General features: G+C 31.8%; 1 protein-coding gene across 1 annotated transcript; it reads right to left on the bottom strand.

The window, feature by feature from the left end:
• Positions 1-4,461: 4,461 nt before the first annotated feature.
• On the bottom strand, positions 4,462-14,706 carry LOC111414959 (E-cadherin shotgun). Its single transcript, XM_023046428.2, has 6 exons — positions 14,260-14,706; positions 13,627-14,099; positions 8,459-8,656; positions 5,138-8,396; positions 4,744-5,082; positions 4,462-4,686 (listed from the first exon to the last, which is right to left on the bottom strand). Exons 1-6 carry the CDS (start codon positions 14,336-14,338, stop codon positions 4,556-4,558), a joined length of 4,479 nt encoding a protein of 1,492 aa, XP_022902196.1. The 5' UTR covers positions 14,339-14,706; the 3' UTR covers positions 4,462-4,555.
• Between the last annotated feature and the right edge of the window lie 2,305 nt (positions 14,707-17,011).

Below are 17,011 nucleotides of genomic sequence, written 5' to 3'. Positions count from 1 at the left end.
TTAATGTTTATTGATTTTCAAAGACTTTTTAGAGAAAATTTATTACATTTAATAATCATTTGAATATCGGATGTCTTTTTTAACACTAAATAAAGGCTTTCTTTCTAACTGTTGTATTAGAACTAGAAGAAAACAACAAAGTGGATTTAAGATTTGGAATAAAAGAGTAACGCTCCATCACTATCCTGTTAATTCCACAGATGAGATCCTCAGTACTTTTTTGTTGAACCACATTATTCTTATATGAACTTGTTCTTATTAATATTAATCTCTAAGCTGTATTTTCTCGATATTCATGCATCTGGGAGCAAAACTGAAAGAGAGCAATATTGTTAAGAGTAAAATTTGCTACAACTTTTGTTCTAAAAGTTTTTTTATAAAATGTTCCGATTCCTGAGTATTGTTCATGATATAAGAAATAATCTCGGTCGACTTCGAAGACGTCGGCCGTCCCAAGAATTATGGACAATAGTTAGGGCGCCCGACGTCTTCGAAGTCGGCCGAGATTATTTTTTCTATAAACTTCAAGCAGGGTAGATTTAGTTTTATCCATCACTATTCTGTTAATTACTCTATCCACAGATGAGATCCTCAGTACTTTTTTGTAGAACCACATTAAGGTTGAGACTTTTGAACAGTTTAGCCATCTGGTTGAAAGCGGTTCTTGCTTTCTCTATTTTGCACTTATTCTTATATGAACTTGTTCTTATTAATATTAATCTCTAAGCTGTATTTTCTCGATATTCATGCATCTGGGAGCAAAACTGAAAGAGAGCAATATTGTTAAGAGTAAAATTTGCTACAACTTTTGTTCTAAAAGTTTTTTTATAAAATGTTCCGATTCCTGAGTATTGTTCATGATATAAGAAATAATCTCGGTCGACTTCGAAGACGTCGGCCGTCCCAAGAATCATGGACAATAATTAGGGCGGCCGACGTCTTCGAAGTCGGCCGAGATTATTTTTTCCATAAAATTCAAGCAGGGTAGACTTGGTTAATTAACAACTTGTAAAACTACGAATTTAGCAAATTTTCGTATTTCTCTAGATATTGACGCATCCGAGAGCAAAAGTGAAAGAGGGCAATATTGTTAAGAGTAAAATTTGCTACAACTTTTGTTCTAAAAGTTTTTTTATAAAATGTTCCGAATCCTGAGTATTGTTCATGATATAAGAAATAATCTCGGTCGACTTCGAAGGCGTCGGCCGTCCCAAGAATCATGGACAATACTTAGGGCGGCCGACGTCTTCGAAGTCGGCCGAGATTATTTTTTCTATAAACTTCAAGCAGGGTAGATTTAGTTTTATCCATCACTATTCTGTTAATTACTCTATCCACAGATGAGATCCTCAGTACTTTTTTGTAGAACCACATTAAGGTTGAGACTTTTGAACAGTTTAGCCATCTGGTTGAAAGCGGTTCTTGCTTTCTCTATTTTGCACTTATTCTTATATGAACTTGTTCTTATTAATATTAATCTCTAAGCTGTATTTTCTCGATATTCATGCATCTGGGAGCAAAACTGAAAGAGAGCAATATTGTTAAGAGTAAAATTTGCTACAACTTTTGTTCTAAAAGTTTTTTTTATAAAATGTTCCGAATCCTGAGTATTGTTCATGATATAAGAAATAATCTCGGTCGACTTCGAAGACGTCGGCCGTCCCAAGAATCATGGACAATACTTAGGGCGGCCGACGTCTTCGAAGTCGGCCGAGATTATTTTTTCCATAAAATTCAAGCAGGGTAGACTTGGTTAATTAACAACTTGTAAAACTACGAATTCAGCAAATTTTCGTATTTCTCTAGATATTGACGCATCTGAGAGCAAAAGTGAAAGAGAGCAATATTGTTAAGAGTAAAATTTGCTACAACTTTTGTTCTAAAAGTTTTTTTATAAAATGTTCCGAATCCTGAGTATTGTTCATGATATAAGAAATAATCTCGGTCGACTTCGAAGACGTCGGCCGTCCCAAGAATCATGGACAATACTTAGGGCGGCCGACGTCTTCGAAGTCGGCCGAGATTATTTTTTCCATAAAATTCAAGCAGGGTAGACTTGGTTAATTAACAACTTGTAAAACTACGAATTTAGCAAATTTTCGTATTTCTCTAGATATTGACGCATCCGAGAGCAGAAGTGAAAGAGAGCAATATTGTTAAGAGTAAAATTTGCTACAACTTTTGTTCTAAAAGTTTTTTTATAAAATGTTTCGATTCCTGAGTATTGTTCATGATATAAGAAATAATCTCGGTCGACTTCGAAGACGTCGGCCGTCGCAAGAATTATGAACAATACTTAGGGCGGCCGACGTCTTCGAATTCGGCCGAGATTATTTTTTCCATAAAATTCAAGCAGGGTAGACTTGGTTAATTAACAACTTGTAAAACTACGAATTCAGCAAATTTTCGTATTTCTCTAGATATTGACGCATCCGAGAGCAAAAATGAAAGAGAGCAATATTGTTAAGAGTAAAATTTGCTACAACTTTTGTTCTAAAAGTTTTTTTATAAAATGTTCCGATTCCTGAGTATTGTTCATGATATAAGAAATAATCTCGGTCGACTTCGAAGACGTCGGCCGTCCCAAGAATCATGGACAATACTTAGGGCGGCCGACGTCTTCGAAGTCGGCCGAGATTATTTTTTCCATAAAATTCAAGCAGGGTAGACTTGGTTAAGTAACAACTTGTAAAACTACGAATTCAGCAAATTTTCGTATTTCTCTAAATATTGACGCATCCGAGAGCAAAAGTGAAAGAGGGCAATATTGTTAAGAGTAAAATTTGCTACAACTTTTGTTCTAAAAGTTTTTTTATAAAATGTCCCGAATCCTGAGTATTGTTCATGATATAAGAAATAATCTCGGTCGACTTCGAAGGCGTCGGCCGTCCCAAGAATTATGGACAATAATTAGGGCGGCCGACGTCTTCGAAGTCGGCCGAGATTATTTTTTCCATAAAATTCAAGCAGGGTAGACTTGGTTAATTAACAACTTGTAAAACTACGAATTCATCAAATTTTCGTATTTCTCTAGATATTGACGCATACGAGAGCAAAAGTGAAAGAGAGCAATATTGTTAAGAGTAAAATTTGCTACAACTTTTGTTCTAAAAGTTTTTTTATAAAATGTTCCGAATCCTGAGTATTGTTATGACTTCCAAGACGTCGGCCGCCCCAAGTACCATGAACAATATTTATTATGAGATTATTTTTTCTATAAACTTCAAGCAGGGTAGATTTAGTATCCCTTCATTTAGTTGCGAAGATATCGATCTCTAATAATATTTATGGGTTAGGTATAAAAAAACAAAGTAGTAGAATAATTTTCTTAGTGGAAGTTTTTATTTGTGCCATAAAAAATATTGATATTGAGCAGAAAATCTGTTTCATTTTGTAAATAAGTCCTAAAAAATAAACTTATCCATCTCCAAGAATCACGCAAAGAAAAAACAATTTTTTCTTAATCTTGGAAACGGAGCCGTCCTTGCATTTTACAGTTCTCCATATTACATTTAAGGCACTATACACGTTGAACATTGGTACCTACTATAAAAAATATATATCTATATAGTATTTATATATATACTTATACATGAACTGCAAACTTAAAATTAATTATAAAAACGAAAGGAAAAAAAAAATTATTAGCTAAACCGTGTATATATCTACAAAAAAGCTTATTTGTTTGATTTTCTTTTTTTTAAGGATATGGAATGAATACTTATTTTATTACAAAAAAAATTGATTAAAAAAAATGGGACATAATATGAGAAATGCGTTTTTAAATACTTAACATACATTGGCTTTGTTTTTCTGGTAAAGAGATCAAAAAAACACATGATATACATTTAAATAGTATGGCTGCCCATGAAAATCACAACGTCCTTAGTTAACACATGGGTGAAATTGGAATGTCATCCGAGACGCTAAACATAAATTAATTAATAAAAGTCCTATACGGTCATACTAAGTTTTTCATTTTGATTTCTCCGTAAGTCGCACAGGCAAGACACATCGAATGATATTAAGTTTGTTTCAGCAAACAATCGGAAATTGTAACTATCTCCAATCGCATTTTATCGTTGCAAAAACATACCTATTATTGTTAATTAAATCCATTGATATCCGCTCAAGTATATATATATCTATATATATTTAATTAAAAAAATGGTACGCGGACCGCGTAAAAAAGTCAGTCTAAAATTTTTTTTCCATCATCATATGTACATTTGTTAACGAGTATGTCGACCTCTTTGGCTATTTGATGCGTTTATGTCAAAGTAATCGATTTACGTTTGTAAGTTTAAGATAAAAATATTTAAAAAAATACGAAAAATAATAATAATTCGGGGAAAAGGGTTAATTTATAGATAATTAATTAATTATTTAAAATCGGGGTATAGTGTAATAAGAGAGAAATAGAGATAGGATTTTTAAGTACAAACCTAACACACGAAGAACTCGACTCTCGGTTTTAATTTATTTTTTTTTCAGCCTATCTAGAAAATACTTCCCAATTTTATTCTTTTTTTAAACCTTTCTTAATTCATTTCGTTTAGCAAAATGATTCTTCGCCACCATCATGACTATCTTCATCGCTTGGTTCACCGTACATATCCGCCAATTTACGGAATCTCGGACCGAAACTTGACAAATAATTAAACTTCAAATCACCATCATCAGTACCTAAACAATATTAATTAAATTAACAAAAAAATTGTTGTAAATTTTGATTTAATTTACATGATGCAAGAGAAGATAACGACCCGGTACTATTTCCATCTCCTTCGTAAGCGTAATAACGAACGTCGTCAAATGGATAATTATTCGGATCGCGATCGCAGTCATCTTTTTTGTTATCGACGAAACCTCGAATGTCGGGAACCTTCGGCGCTTGCGTCAACAATTTCTCGTTAATTGGCGGCTCCTCATCGGGCACCTTCAAGAAGTTCATATCGAAAGCAGCGTCGTTTTCACCACCCTCATCCGTGTATGCAATTATAGTTTCCGTTATATCATCATTATCTTTTTCGTTCCAATTGTTTTCTTTGCGTCTATGTACCACAACTGCCAATAACAAAACTAAAAACAAAAAAAATTAATAAATAAATCAAAAATAAATATATTAAAACCTCACTTAATAAAATGGCAACGCAAACTAATATTGCAACTAAAAAGTTTGAATCAATCCCGAAAGTAACAGCCTTTGAAATTCCAAAGTTACAATTGGGTCTCGCATTTTCATGTTCGCCGGGCATCCCAAGATCGTAGAGATACGAATTATAAGTTAAATTTCGAATGCACCCAGCGAATCCTTGTTCCACGGGCATATGCTCCCAACGGAAAATTTCACCGAGTTCTTTCAATGGTTCTCTAGTTCCTCCGACTTGTAATGGTCCGTTAACGTTTAAAAGCGTGTTGGGTCCTTTTGGGTGCGCCAAAGTGACGCAATCGCTTGTATGGCAGTGATCAACGGAAAAAGCGATTTCTTTCGGATCGAATTCGATGCTAATTGTATGACTGGCCCCGTCGTTAATTCGTTTCGATTTCAAAAAAACTGGAACTGTGCCCGAACCATAATTTAGAATTAATTTTGGAAAACCAGCGTTGATTTCTAATGAAATAAAGTCGCTAATCGGTAAGTTTGGAGATTTAGATAAAGGCCCGGCGTAAAATATTAACCCATCATCTGAACTCGTTTCAACTTCCAACGTAATTTTCGTTTTATCACAAGCATTAAACGTCGGATACATAGCCCAGCCGTTTCCTTGAAACCCAACAGACAAAGCTTCGCAATTAGGACCCTCAAAATCACCTGGACAGTCGCATAAAGACGTCTCAATATTAAATGTACCACCGTTCAAACACGTTTGTCTTCTGGGAATTTCTACACATTCGCAAAGTGCTTCGACGATCGCTTTTACACCAACAAATGACGTTCGGTTTGTAAAAACAATCGCTGGGGTGTCCATAATACTCAGTTGACTCATACAAGAAGTTTCTGAACCACAAATACTTTCCTTCATACATTCACTAATACTGATCATAACGAATGTAACTCCAAGTTCCTGTTCAAGCGCTTCATGATGTAAACTAATTTTATTGTTAAGTCTTTCTGCCGCATAATAAGGCGAACCGTGAGCGGAAAATCGAACATCAACAAGTTGCGAATCACTCGGCGTTCTAATTACCGTAAAAATATCGACATTTTCTTTACTTGTATTTAAAATTTTTGATAAATGTTCTTGTAATATGTCTTTTTTGCTAACGCCGTTAACGCGAGTTATAAATTCTTCAATCGACGTGTCATTTAAACGAATTGAGCCGGATTTAACCACAGCTTCTTCCGGAATTTCTTTGACAGTGACCGTCACTTTCGCTTGAACTGTATGTCGTGGAATTAACGGAGGCGCTTCTTCCGTTACTTCAAATTCTAATACATAAAGATTTTCCGGCGTTCCTTGCCGCATCGTAAGCATACCGTCGTTATTATCTAATTGGAAATACTCGTTTTGATCATATCTCCATTGAAAATTTTTGTCCCTTAAATCCCAATCGTCGGGATCTTCAACAAAAACCCTACCTATTTGCATATCCGGTGCGGTACCTTTATAATTATAAACAAATATTTCACTTTCACCATCTTGCGCTGGATTATCATTTACATCGCCGATAATTACGCGAAAATTGCTAACCCCGGTTTGCGTTTCTGGCGTTCCGCTGTCTGTAATTGCAATTAAAATATCGTAATATTTTTGTTCTTCGCGATCAAATTCCGTGCTAGCATATAATTTATCTTGTTTAATATAAAATTTTGATTTAGTGTTTTCATCAATTTTTTCGGCAAAACTGTACGTGAAAGGTGGTCCGTTTTCGGGACTATCATAATCGTCTGCTTCAAAAGTTATTATTTCGCCGGGTTCTTGATTTTCCTGCCAAACTGTTTCGGTTACTGTTAAAAATGGCGCGTTGTCGTTTATGTCTTTGAGATCTAAGAAAATTTCCGCCGATTGCGTTTGCGAATTTGGACTATTTCCATCGTCGAAAGCATGGATGTAAGCTTGATATGTTTCGGAACCGTTTGGTTTATCACGATCTAACTTTTTTATTAATTTTACGCACCCGTCTTTATCGATACTTAGGAAATGTTTATAACGGTCATCGACTTGATATTCGATATTTTGTGGGGCGTTACGATCTTGTATATCGGGATCGTAAGCTGTTAGGCGAATAATACAATCTACTGGAATGGTTTCTTCGACTATATCGGTGATTCGTTTATCGTAGGGTTCAAAAACGGGTAATTCGTCGTTTATATTATCAATAAAAATTAAAACGGTAGCTTTATCGGAATACGATCCGTCCGATGCTTCAACTGTTAAGTTATAACTTTGTATCTTTTCGTAATCTAATTTTGACTTAACCACAATTCTTCCAGTTGTTCTTTCAACATCAAATGAATCGCCATCGTTCCCCGACCTAATAGTATAAGATATAATAGCTGCCGTATCTTGATCGATGGCTCTTACTTCCGCGATTGTTACACCAATATTTGTACTTTCCAATATATTATTAACTCTGTAAACACTTTTTTCAAAAACTGGGGGATTATCGTTTTTATCTTCAATTGTTATACGAAATGTTTGATGGGCGATGTTCGGTTCGCCACTTTTATATAAGGCACTTGGTGAATTATCTTTAGCTAGTACAATAATATCATAAACTTGCGCGGCTTCACGATCAAATTTTATTTTCGTTGTAACAATACCGGTATCTTTTTCAATAGCAAATTTATCTTCGTGTGCTTGTCCAGCTTGTAATTCGTAGCTTACGATGTTATTCGCTGAAGTTCCGTCCCTATCGATAGCCCTAACTTGCATAACTCGCGTACCAATTTCTTCGTTTTCTAAAACACTACCGGAAACGAGTTCAATAAATGCCGGAATTTCATCGTTAACGTCAGCTACTTTAATATGTATTTGTGTAGAAGCGTGTAATGAATCCTTATTGATCACTTTAACTGTTAATGTGTATTCAGTAACCGTCTCATAATCCAATTGTCGCCCCAAGGATATATAGGCAGAAGTTCCATTTATAGGTGTCAATTTAAAAGTGTTATCTTTATTGGATTGAGCCGTTTGTAAACGTAACAAATCAAATTGTATTTCCTCTAAGTCTATATTTGATTGAGCAGTCAAATTTATTATTTGTTCTTCAAAATTACTAAAATTTTCATAAATCAAAATCGGCTCTTTTGGATAATGTACAAACGATGGAAGCTGTTTATTTGAATCAACGACTTTAATCGTGATATCAGCTTCGTTCGATTTTTGTTCCGTTATATTAATCGGGTTATCTTGCACAAGTACTAAAGCATTGAAAACTTTTTCATGATACTATAACAAAAATATTTTTATTAATTTCAATTATTTTCTTAACGTTTTTTCGTTATTCTTACCGATGCTACGCTTTCTTTCAAATTAATCACCCCGGTGTTTTGATCTATTTGAAAATATGTATTGAATTCGTTGTTGACACCATCCGCTTTAATCGAATATGTTAATCGCGCGTTGTCACCTTCATCTGCATCATATGCAAATACACGCATTACTTCTCGATCTACTTTTGCATCTTCTGTCACTTTTTCGTCATATTTCTGCAAAAATAAATTGTAATATTAAAATAAAATTAAAATTATTTTAAAAAGTTTTGATTTTGGATTGGCTAAGTTAACTTTTTCCCCCAACTCTCTTTATTTTTAAGTTATAATTTTTTAATAAATAAAATCGACGAATTTCGATACTTTTTAATTTTGACATTGCTAAGTTTACTAAATTAATTAGATTATTATTAGACATGTTTCATAGATTAATAAGGAACATTTTATGTACTAAACTTTTTCCCCCAACTATCTTTATTTTTAAATTATAATTTTTTAATTGATAAAATCGACGAATTTCGATACTTCTTAATTTTGAGCTGGTTAAGTTTACTAAATTAATAGATTGAATTAAATCGCTTATTAGACACGTTTCATAGATTAATAAGGAACATTTTATGTAGTAAACTTTATCCCCCAACTCTCTTTATTTTTAAGTTATAATTTTTTAATAAATAAAATCGACGAATTTCGATACTTTTTGATTTTGACGTGGCTAAGTTTACAAAATTAATTGATTGAATTAAATCGGTTATTAAACATGTTTCATAGATTAATAAGGAACATTTTATGTACTAAACTTTTTCCCCCAACTCTCTTTATTTTTAAGTTATAATTTTTTAATAAATAAAATCGACAAATTTCGATACTTTTTAATTTTGACGTGGCTAAGTTTACTAAATTAATAAATCGTTATTAGAAATGTTTCATAGTTTAATAAGGAACATTTTATGTACTAAACTTTTCCCCCAACTCTCTTTATTTTTAAGTTATAATTTTTTAATATATAAAATCGACGAATTTTGATACTTTTTAGTTTTGATATGGCTAAGTTTATAAAATTAATTGATTGAATTAAATCGGTTATTAGACATGTTTCATAGATTAATAAGGAACATTTTATGTACTAAACTTTTTCCCCCAACTCTCTTTATTTTTAAGTTATAATTTTTTAATTGATAAAATCGACGAATTTCGATACTTCTTAATTTTGAGCTGGTTAAGTTTACTAAATTAATAGATTGAATTAAATCGCTTATTAGACACGTTTCATAGATTAATAAGGAACATTTTATGTACTAAACTTTTTCCCCCAACTCTCTTTATTTTTAAGTTATAATTTTTTAATAAATAAAATCGACGAATTTCGATACTTTTTAATTTTGACGTGGCTAACTTAACAAAATTAATTGATTGCATTAAATCGGTTATTCTACATGTTTCATTGATTAATAAGGAACATTTTATGTACTAAACTTTTTCCCCCAACTCTCTTTATTTTTAAGTTATAATTTTTTAATAAATAAAATCGACGAATTTCGATACTTTTTGATTTTGACGTGGCTAAGTTTACAAAATTAATTGATTGAATTAAATCGGATATTAGACATGTTTCATTGATTAATAAGGAACATTTTATGTACTAAACTTTTTCCCCCAACTCTCTTTATTTTTAAATTATAATTTTTTAATAAATAAAATCGACGAATTTCGATACTTTTTAATTTTGACGTGGCTAAGTTAACAAAATTAATTGATTGAATTAAATCGGTTATTGGACATGTTTCATTGATTAATAAGGAACATTTTATGTACTAAACTTTTTCCCCCAACTCTCTTTATTTTTAAGTTATAATTTTTTAATAAATAAAATCGACGAATTTCGATACTTTTTAATTTTGACGTGGCTAACTTAACAAAATTAATTGATTGCATTAAATCGGTTATTCTACATGTTTCATTGATTAATAAGGAACATTTTATGTACTAAACTTTTTCCCCCAACTCTCTTTATTTTTAAGTTATAATTTTTTAATAAATAAAATCGACGAATTTCGATACTTTTTGATTTTGACGTGGCTAAGTTTACAAAATTAATTGATTGAATTAAATCGGATATTAGACATGTTTCATTGATTAATAAGGAACATTTTATGTACTAAACTTTTTCCCCCAACTCTCTTTATTTTTAAATTATAATTTTTTAATAAATAAAATCGACGAATTTCGATACTTTTTAATTTTGACGTGGCTAAGTTAACAAAATTAATTGATTGAATTAAATCGGTTATTGGACATGTTTCATTGATTAATAAGGAACATTTTATGTACTAAACTTTTTCCCCCAACTCTCTTTATTTTTAAGTTATAATTTTTTAATTGATAAAATCGACGAATTTCGATACTTTTTAATTTTGACGTGGCTAAGTTTACTAAATTAATTAGACTATTATTAGACATGTTTCATAGATTAATAAGGAACATTTTATGTACTAAACTTTTTCCCCCAACTCTCTTTATTTTTAAGTTATAATTTTTTAATTAATAAAATCGACGAATTTCGATACTTCTCAATTTTGACGTGGCTAAGTTAACAAAATTAATTGATTGAATTAAATCGGTTATTGGAGATGTTTCATAGATTAATAAGGAACATTTTATGTACTAAACTTTTTCCCCCAACTCTCTTTATTTTTAAATTATAATTGTTTAATAAATAAAATCGACGAAATTCGATACTTTTTAATTTTGACGTGGCTAAGTTTACAAAATTAATTGATTGACAAATCGGTTATTAGACACGTTTCATTGATTAATAAGGAACATTTTATGTACTAAACTTTTTCCCCCAACTCTCTTTATTTTTAAGTTATAATTTTTTAATTGATAAAATCGACGAATTTCGATACTTCTTAATTTTGAGGTGGCTAAGTTTACAAAATTAATTGATTGAATTAAATCGGTTATTGGACATGTTTCATTGATTAATAAGGAACATTTTATGTACTAAACTTTTTCCCCCAACTCTCTTTATTTTTAAGTTATAATTTTTTAATAAATAAAATCGACAAATTTCCATACTTTTTAATTTTGACGTGGCTAAGTTAACAAAATTAATTGATTGAATTAAATCGGTTATTGGACATGTTTCATTGATTAATAAGGAATATTTTATGTACTAAACTTTTTCCCCCAACTCTCTTTATTTTTAAATTATAATTTTTTAATCAATAAAATCGACAAATTTCGATACTTTTTAATTTTGACGTGGCTAAGTTTACTAAATTAATAAATCGTTATTAGACATGTTTCATAGATTAATAAGGAACATTTTATGTACTAAACTTTTTCCCCCAACTCTCTTTATTTTTAAGTTATAATTTTTTAATAAATAAAATCGACGAATTTCGATACTTTTTAATTTTGACGTGGCTAAGTTTACAAAATTAATTGATTGAGTTAAATCGGTTATTAAACATGTTTCATAGATTAATAAGGAACATTTTATGTACTAAACCTTTTCCCCCAACTCTCTTTATTTTTATGTTATAATTTTTTAATCAATAAAATCGACAAATTTCGATACTTTTTAATTTTGACGTGGCTAAGTTTACTAAATTAATTAGATTATTATTAGACATGTTTCATAGATTAATAAGGAACATTTTATGTACTAAACTTTTTCCCCCAACTCTCTTTATTTTTAAATTATAATTTTTTAATAAATAAAATCGACGAATTTCGATACTTTTTAATTTTGACGTGGCTAAGTTAACAAAATTAATTGATTGAATTAAATCGGTTATTGGACATGTTTCATTGATTAATAAGGAACATTTTATGTACTAAACTTTTTCCCCCAACTCTCTTTATTTTTAATAAATAAAATCGACGAAATTCGATACTTTTTAATTTTGACGTGGCTAAGTTAACAAAATTAATTGATTGAATTAAATCGGTTATTGTACATGTTTCATAGATTAATAAGGAACATTTTATGTACTAAACTTTTTTCCCCAACTATCTTTATTTTTAAGTTATAATTTTTTAATTGATAAAATCGACGAATTTCGATACTTCTTAATTTTGAGCTGGCTAAGTTTACTAAATTAATAGATTGAATTAAATTGCTTATTAGACACGTTTCATAGATTAATAAGGAACATTTTATGTACTAAACATTTTCCCCCAACTCTCTTTATTTTTAAGTTATAATTTTTTAATTAACAAAATTGACGAATTTCGATACTTTTTAATTTTGACGTGGCTAAGTTTACTAAATTAATTAGATTATTATTAGACATGTTTCATAGATTAATAAGGAACATTTTATGTACTAAACTTTTTCCCCCAACTCTCTTTATTTTTAAATTATAATTTTTTAATAAATAGAATCGACGAATTTCGATACTTTTTAATTTTGACGTGGCTAAGTTTACAAAATTAATTGATTGAATTAAATCGGTTATTGTGCATGTTTCATTGATTAATAAGGAACATTTTACGTACTAAACTTTTTCCCCCAACTCTCTTTATTTTTAAGTTATAATTTTTTAATTGATAAAATCGACGAATTTCGATACTTCTTAATTTTGAGCTGGTTAAGTTTACTAAATTAATAGATTGAATTAAATCGCTTATTAGACACGTTTCATAGATTAATAAGGAACATTTTATGTATTAAACTTTTTCCCCCAACTCTCTTTATTTTTAAGTTATAAGTTTTTAATTGATAAAATCGACGAATTTCGATACTTTTTAATTTTGACGTGGCTAAGTTTACTAAATTAATAAATCGGTTATTAGACATGTTTCATACATTAATAAGGAACATTTTATGTACCAAACTTTTTCTCCCAACTCCCTTTATTATTAAGCTACAATTTTTTAGTGATAAAATCGAAAAATAGGTGTACTATGAGCCTAATTAGGCCAGGCTAAAGATGGTTTTAAACCCGAATTGAAACAATGAAAGAAAGCATTTTAAAAATTGCTGTATAAGTCATTACTTTAACAATGCAATCTTTGATGATTCTTTAAAAATTTTTAAATGGTGATGTATTTTTTTCATTCTTTTAATTCTTTCTTTAACAATGAATCAGATTACTCAGCCTAATTTGTTTAATAATATGGTGTATAAATGTTTACATTCCAAGAATACAAACACACAAATTAGATACACTTACCGATTTATCAAAAATAGGATAATTATCGTTAATATCCAAGATTGTGATTTTAAGTATACAAATATCAGCTAAAACGGGCCAGCCATTGTCGCTGGCTTTAACTGTAATATAAACTTCCTTTTGTCGAGTTGGCTCATCTCTATCGAATACATGAGCGGTGGTGATCACTCCGGTGGTGCTATCAATGTTGAAAAATTTGCGAACACCCTCACGATGGACTATGGCGTAAGTCACTGTGCCTCCAGACTCCGGGGGGTCGTTATCCGTAGCATTCATAGTCGTCACATAAGTTCCTATCTTTTGTTCTTCATAAATTTTTGTCTCAGAATAAAGGGAACAGTTTACGAATGTTGGTTTATGATTATTCCCAGAGACAGGCCTTGTGCCATGACTCGTTTGGGCCGACGATCGAGATGACTCCACATGGGGTGACGATAATTTTGATGGATCTAATTCTTCCGTGATTTCCGTATCTTTAAAAACAAGTTAGATAATTAAAAAGAATTTTTTTAAGCGTTAAAAGGTTGCATAGTTCAGCTATGAGTAATAATTTTTGCGTGAAATCTAAATCAATCAATAGGCTGATGATGGTTTTTAACCCGAAACTAGTATTATAATAAAACACAAACTTACCACTAATACTATCAAATTGACTGTTTACTGAGCAACAGAAAACCAACAACAAAACGACATTAACGGTATATCGATGCATGATTTGTTAAGTTGCGATCACTTGCGTAAAACTTTATAAAGACGATTAATCCGAACACTCTTTGGTAACATCACATCAATGAAAATAAAAAAAAGCAGTCACTGAGGATTGGAATCCCTCTTCTTCCGTTTTGGCGACGATGTAATAAAGAGTAGAGAAAAAATGAGCTCCCGGAAAGCTCTAGTGCGATAAAAACAAAGCCGTTCGCGATCGGTCAAACTCCGCTCACAAATCTTAATTGCCGAACAACGAACGTGAAGAATTTCATTGAAAATTACCCTTAGGTTGAAAATACTATCGCACTGTGCACCACGCCATATTTTCAGTTTCCAATACAAAGACTTTCGTGCGTGTTGTACCACTGATACCTGTAGAATGAATAATGCACCAAGGCGTGGCCTAACGCGGGAAATTCAAAATGCATGACTCACCGAGAGATAAATCGTTATTATTTCGATTTATTTACTTGTTTGGTAATAAAACTTCGAGAAATCAAACCTGACTTTATTTTTGTAAATAAAAGTCATAACTTTTATCTTCAAACAATAATTTAAACACTTGATTATTTAAGTAAACATCTAATAACAGGTTATGTTAAATTCATGAAATTTTTAAAAACCCGCGTGGAGTTTATTTTTAAGATATCACAAACTATTTTTGTCTTAACGCAAAGGTATAAAATTCTATTTTTATAAATATATACAGTCAAACAGAAAGAATGAGAAATCTCTGAGGTTGTGACACCGAAATATAACGATTAATCCACGCCTTAAATTTATCTCGCTGGTTCCAGGAGTGTTTAGATATGTTTAGAAGATACAAGGTGTTCAAAATTTCAACGTTAATTATGAATTATTTTAAATAAATTATTTATGTCTAAAATTCTCTTATTTTAAATTGAATCCGTTTCAATTTAATCGGATAATCTAAGTACAAACATTTAATATTTGATCAAAATGTTTATATAGTTTGCAATTCTTCAAATTTTGTTATCTAAACAGAATAACCGTTGAACATTTTATGAAATTATTAAGCAGAAAATAATTAAGCACAAATCAAAACATTGCGGTTATTAGCCTTGTTTTTAAACACAACCTTAAAGCAGTCTTATAGATTTTCCATCCTAAGTTTAGCTGAGATAGCAAGCTTTTCCGAAACTGGACAACGCACATTGCAAGATGGGAAATGTATTGATCAGTTTAGGGTTGATGTGATATTAATTATGCAGCCTCGTCCGCAAGCAACCTCAGCTTAGATAGGTTGCATCATAGATTCTCCACTATAAGTATAGCCGAGGTCGCTTGTGGGCGATACTTAATTAATATCACCTCAATCCGAAGCTGGACAACACATATTGCAAGATGAGCAATGTATTGACCAGTTTAGGGTTGATGTGATATTAATTATGAAACCTCGTCCGCAAGCAACCTCAGCTTAGATAGGTTGCATCATAGATTCTTCACTATAAATAGAGCCGAGGTCGCTTGTGGGCGAGTCTTAATTAATATCACCTCAATCCGAAGCTGGACAACACATATTGCAAGATGAACAATGTGTTGACCAGTTTAGGGTTGAAATGATATTAATTATAAAGCTTCGTCCGCAAGCAACCTCAGCTTAGATAGGTTGCATCATAGATTCTCCACTATAAGTATAGACGAAGTCGCTTGTGGGCGAGTCTTAATTAATATCACCTGAATCCGAAGCTGGACAACAGATATTGCAAGATGAGCAATGTGTTGACCAGTTTAGGGTTGAAATATTAATTATAAATCCTCGCCTGCAAGCGACCTCGGCTTAGATAGGTTGCATCATAGATTCTCCACTATAAGTATAGACGAAGTCGCTTGTGGGCGATACTTAATTAATATCACCTCAATCCGAAGCTGGACAACACATATTGCAAGATGAGCAATGTGTTGACCAGTTTAGGGTTGAAATATTAATTATAAATCCTCGTCCGCAAGCAACCTCAGCTTAGTCAGATTGCATCATAGAGTCTCCACTATAAGTATAGCCGAAGTCGCTTGTGGGCGAGTCTTAATTAATATCACCTCAATCCGAAGCTGGACAACACATATTGCAAGATGAGCAATGTGTTGACCAGTTTAGAGTTGAAATGATATTAATTATAAATCCTCGCCCGCAAGCGACCTCGGCTTAGATAGGTTGCATCATAAATTCTCCACTATAAGTATAGCCGAGGTCGCTTGTGGGCGAGTCTTAATTAATATCACCTCAATCCGAAGCTGGACAACACATATTGCAAGATGAGCAATGTGTTGACCAGTTTAGGGTTGAAATGATATTAATTATAAATCCTCGCCCGCAAGCGACCTCGGCTTAGATAGGTTGCATCATAGATTCTCCACTATAAGTATAGACGAAGTCGCTTGTGGGCGATACTTAATTAATATCACCTCAATCCGAAGCTGGACAACACATATTGCAAGATGAGCAGTGTGTTGACCAGTTTAGGGTTGAAATGATATTAATTATAAATCCTCGCCCGCACTATAAGTATACCCGAGGAATTTATATAAACTCGATCTCAACAGAAAAGTTACATCATGATTAGTCAACTTCATAGAAATCGATAAGGAACTCCCTACATGGGAGCGATATTGATTCTGCGTCTAAATATAGGCCAAGATCACCAGTACATCCCTCGCA

The sequence above is a fragment of the Onthophagus taurus genome, chromosome 8 (genome assembly GCF_036711975.1).
Source record: "Onthophagus taurus isolate NC chromosome 8, IU_Otau_3.0, whole genome shotgun sequence".
Classification (NCBI taxonomy): Eukaryota; Metazoa; Arthropoda; class Insecta; order Coleoptera; family Scarabaeidae; genus Onthophagus; species Onthophagus taurus.
Note: the sequence above shows the minus strand (reverse complement) of the source record. Positions and strands in the feature narration are given on the sequence as shown.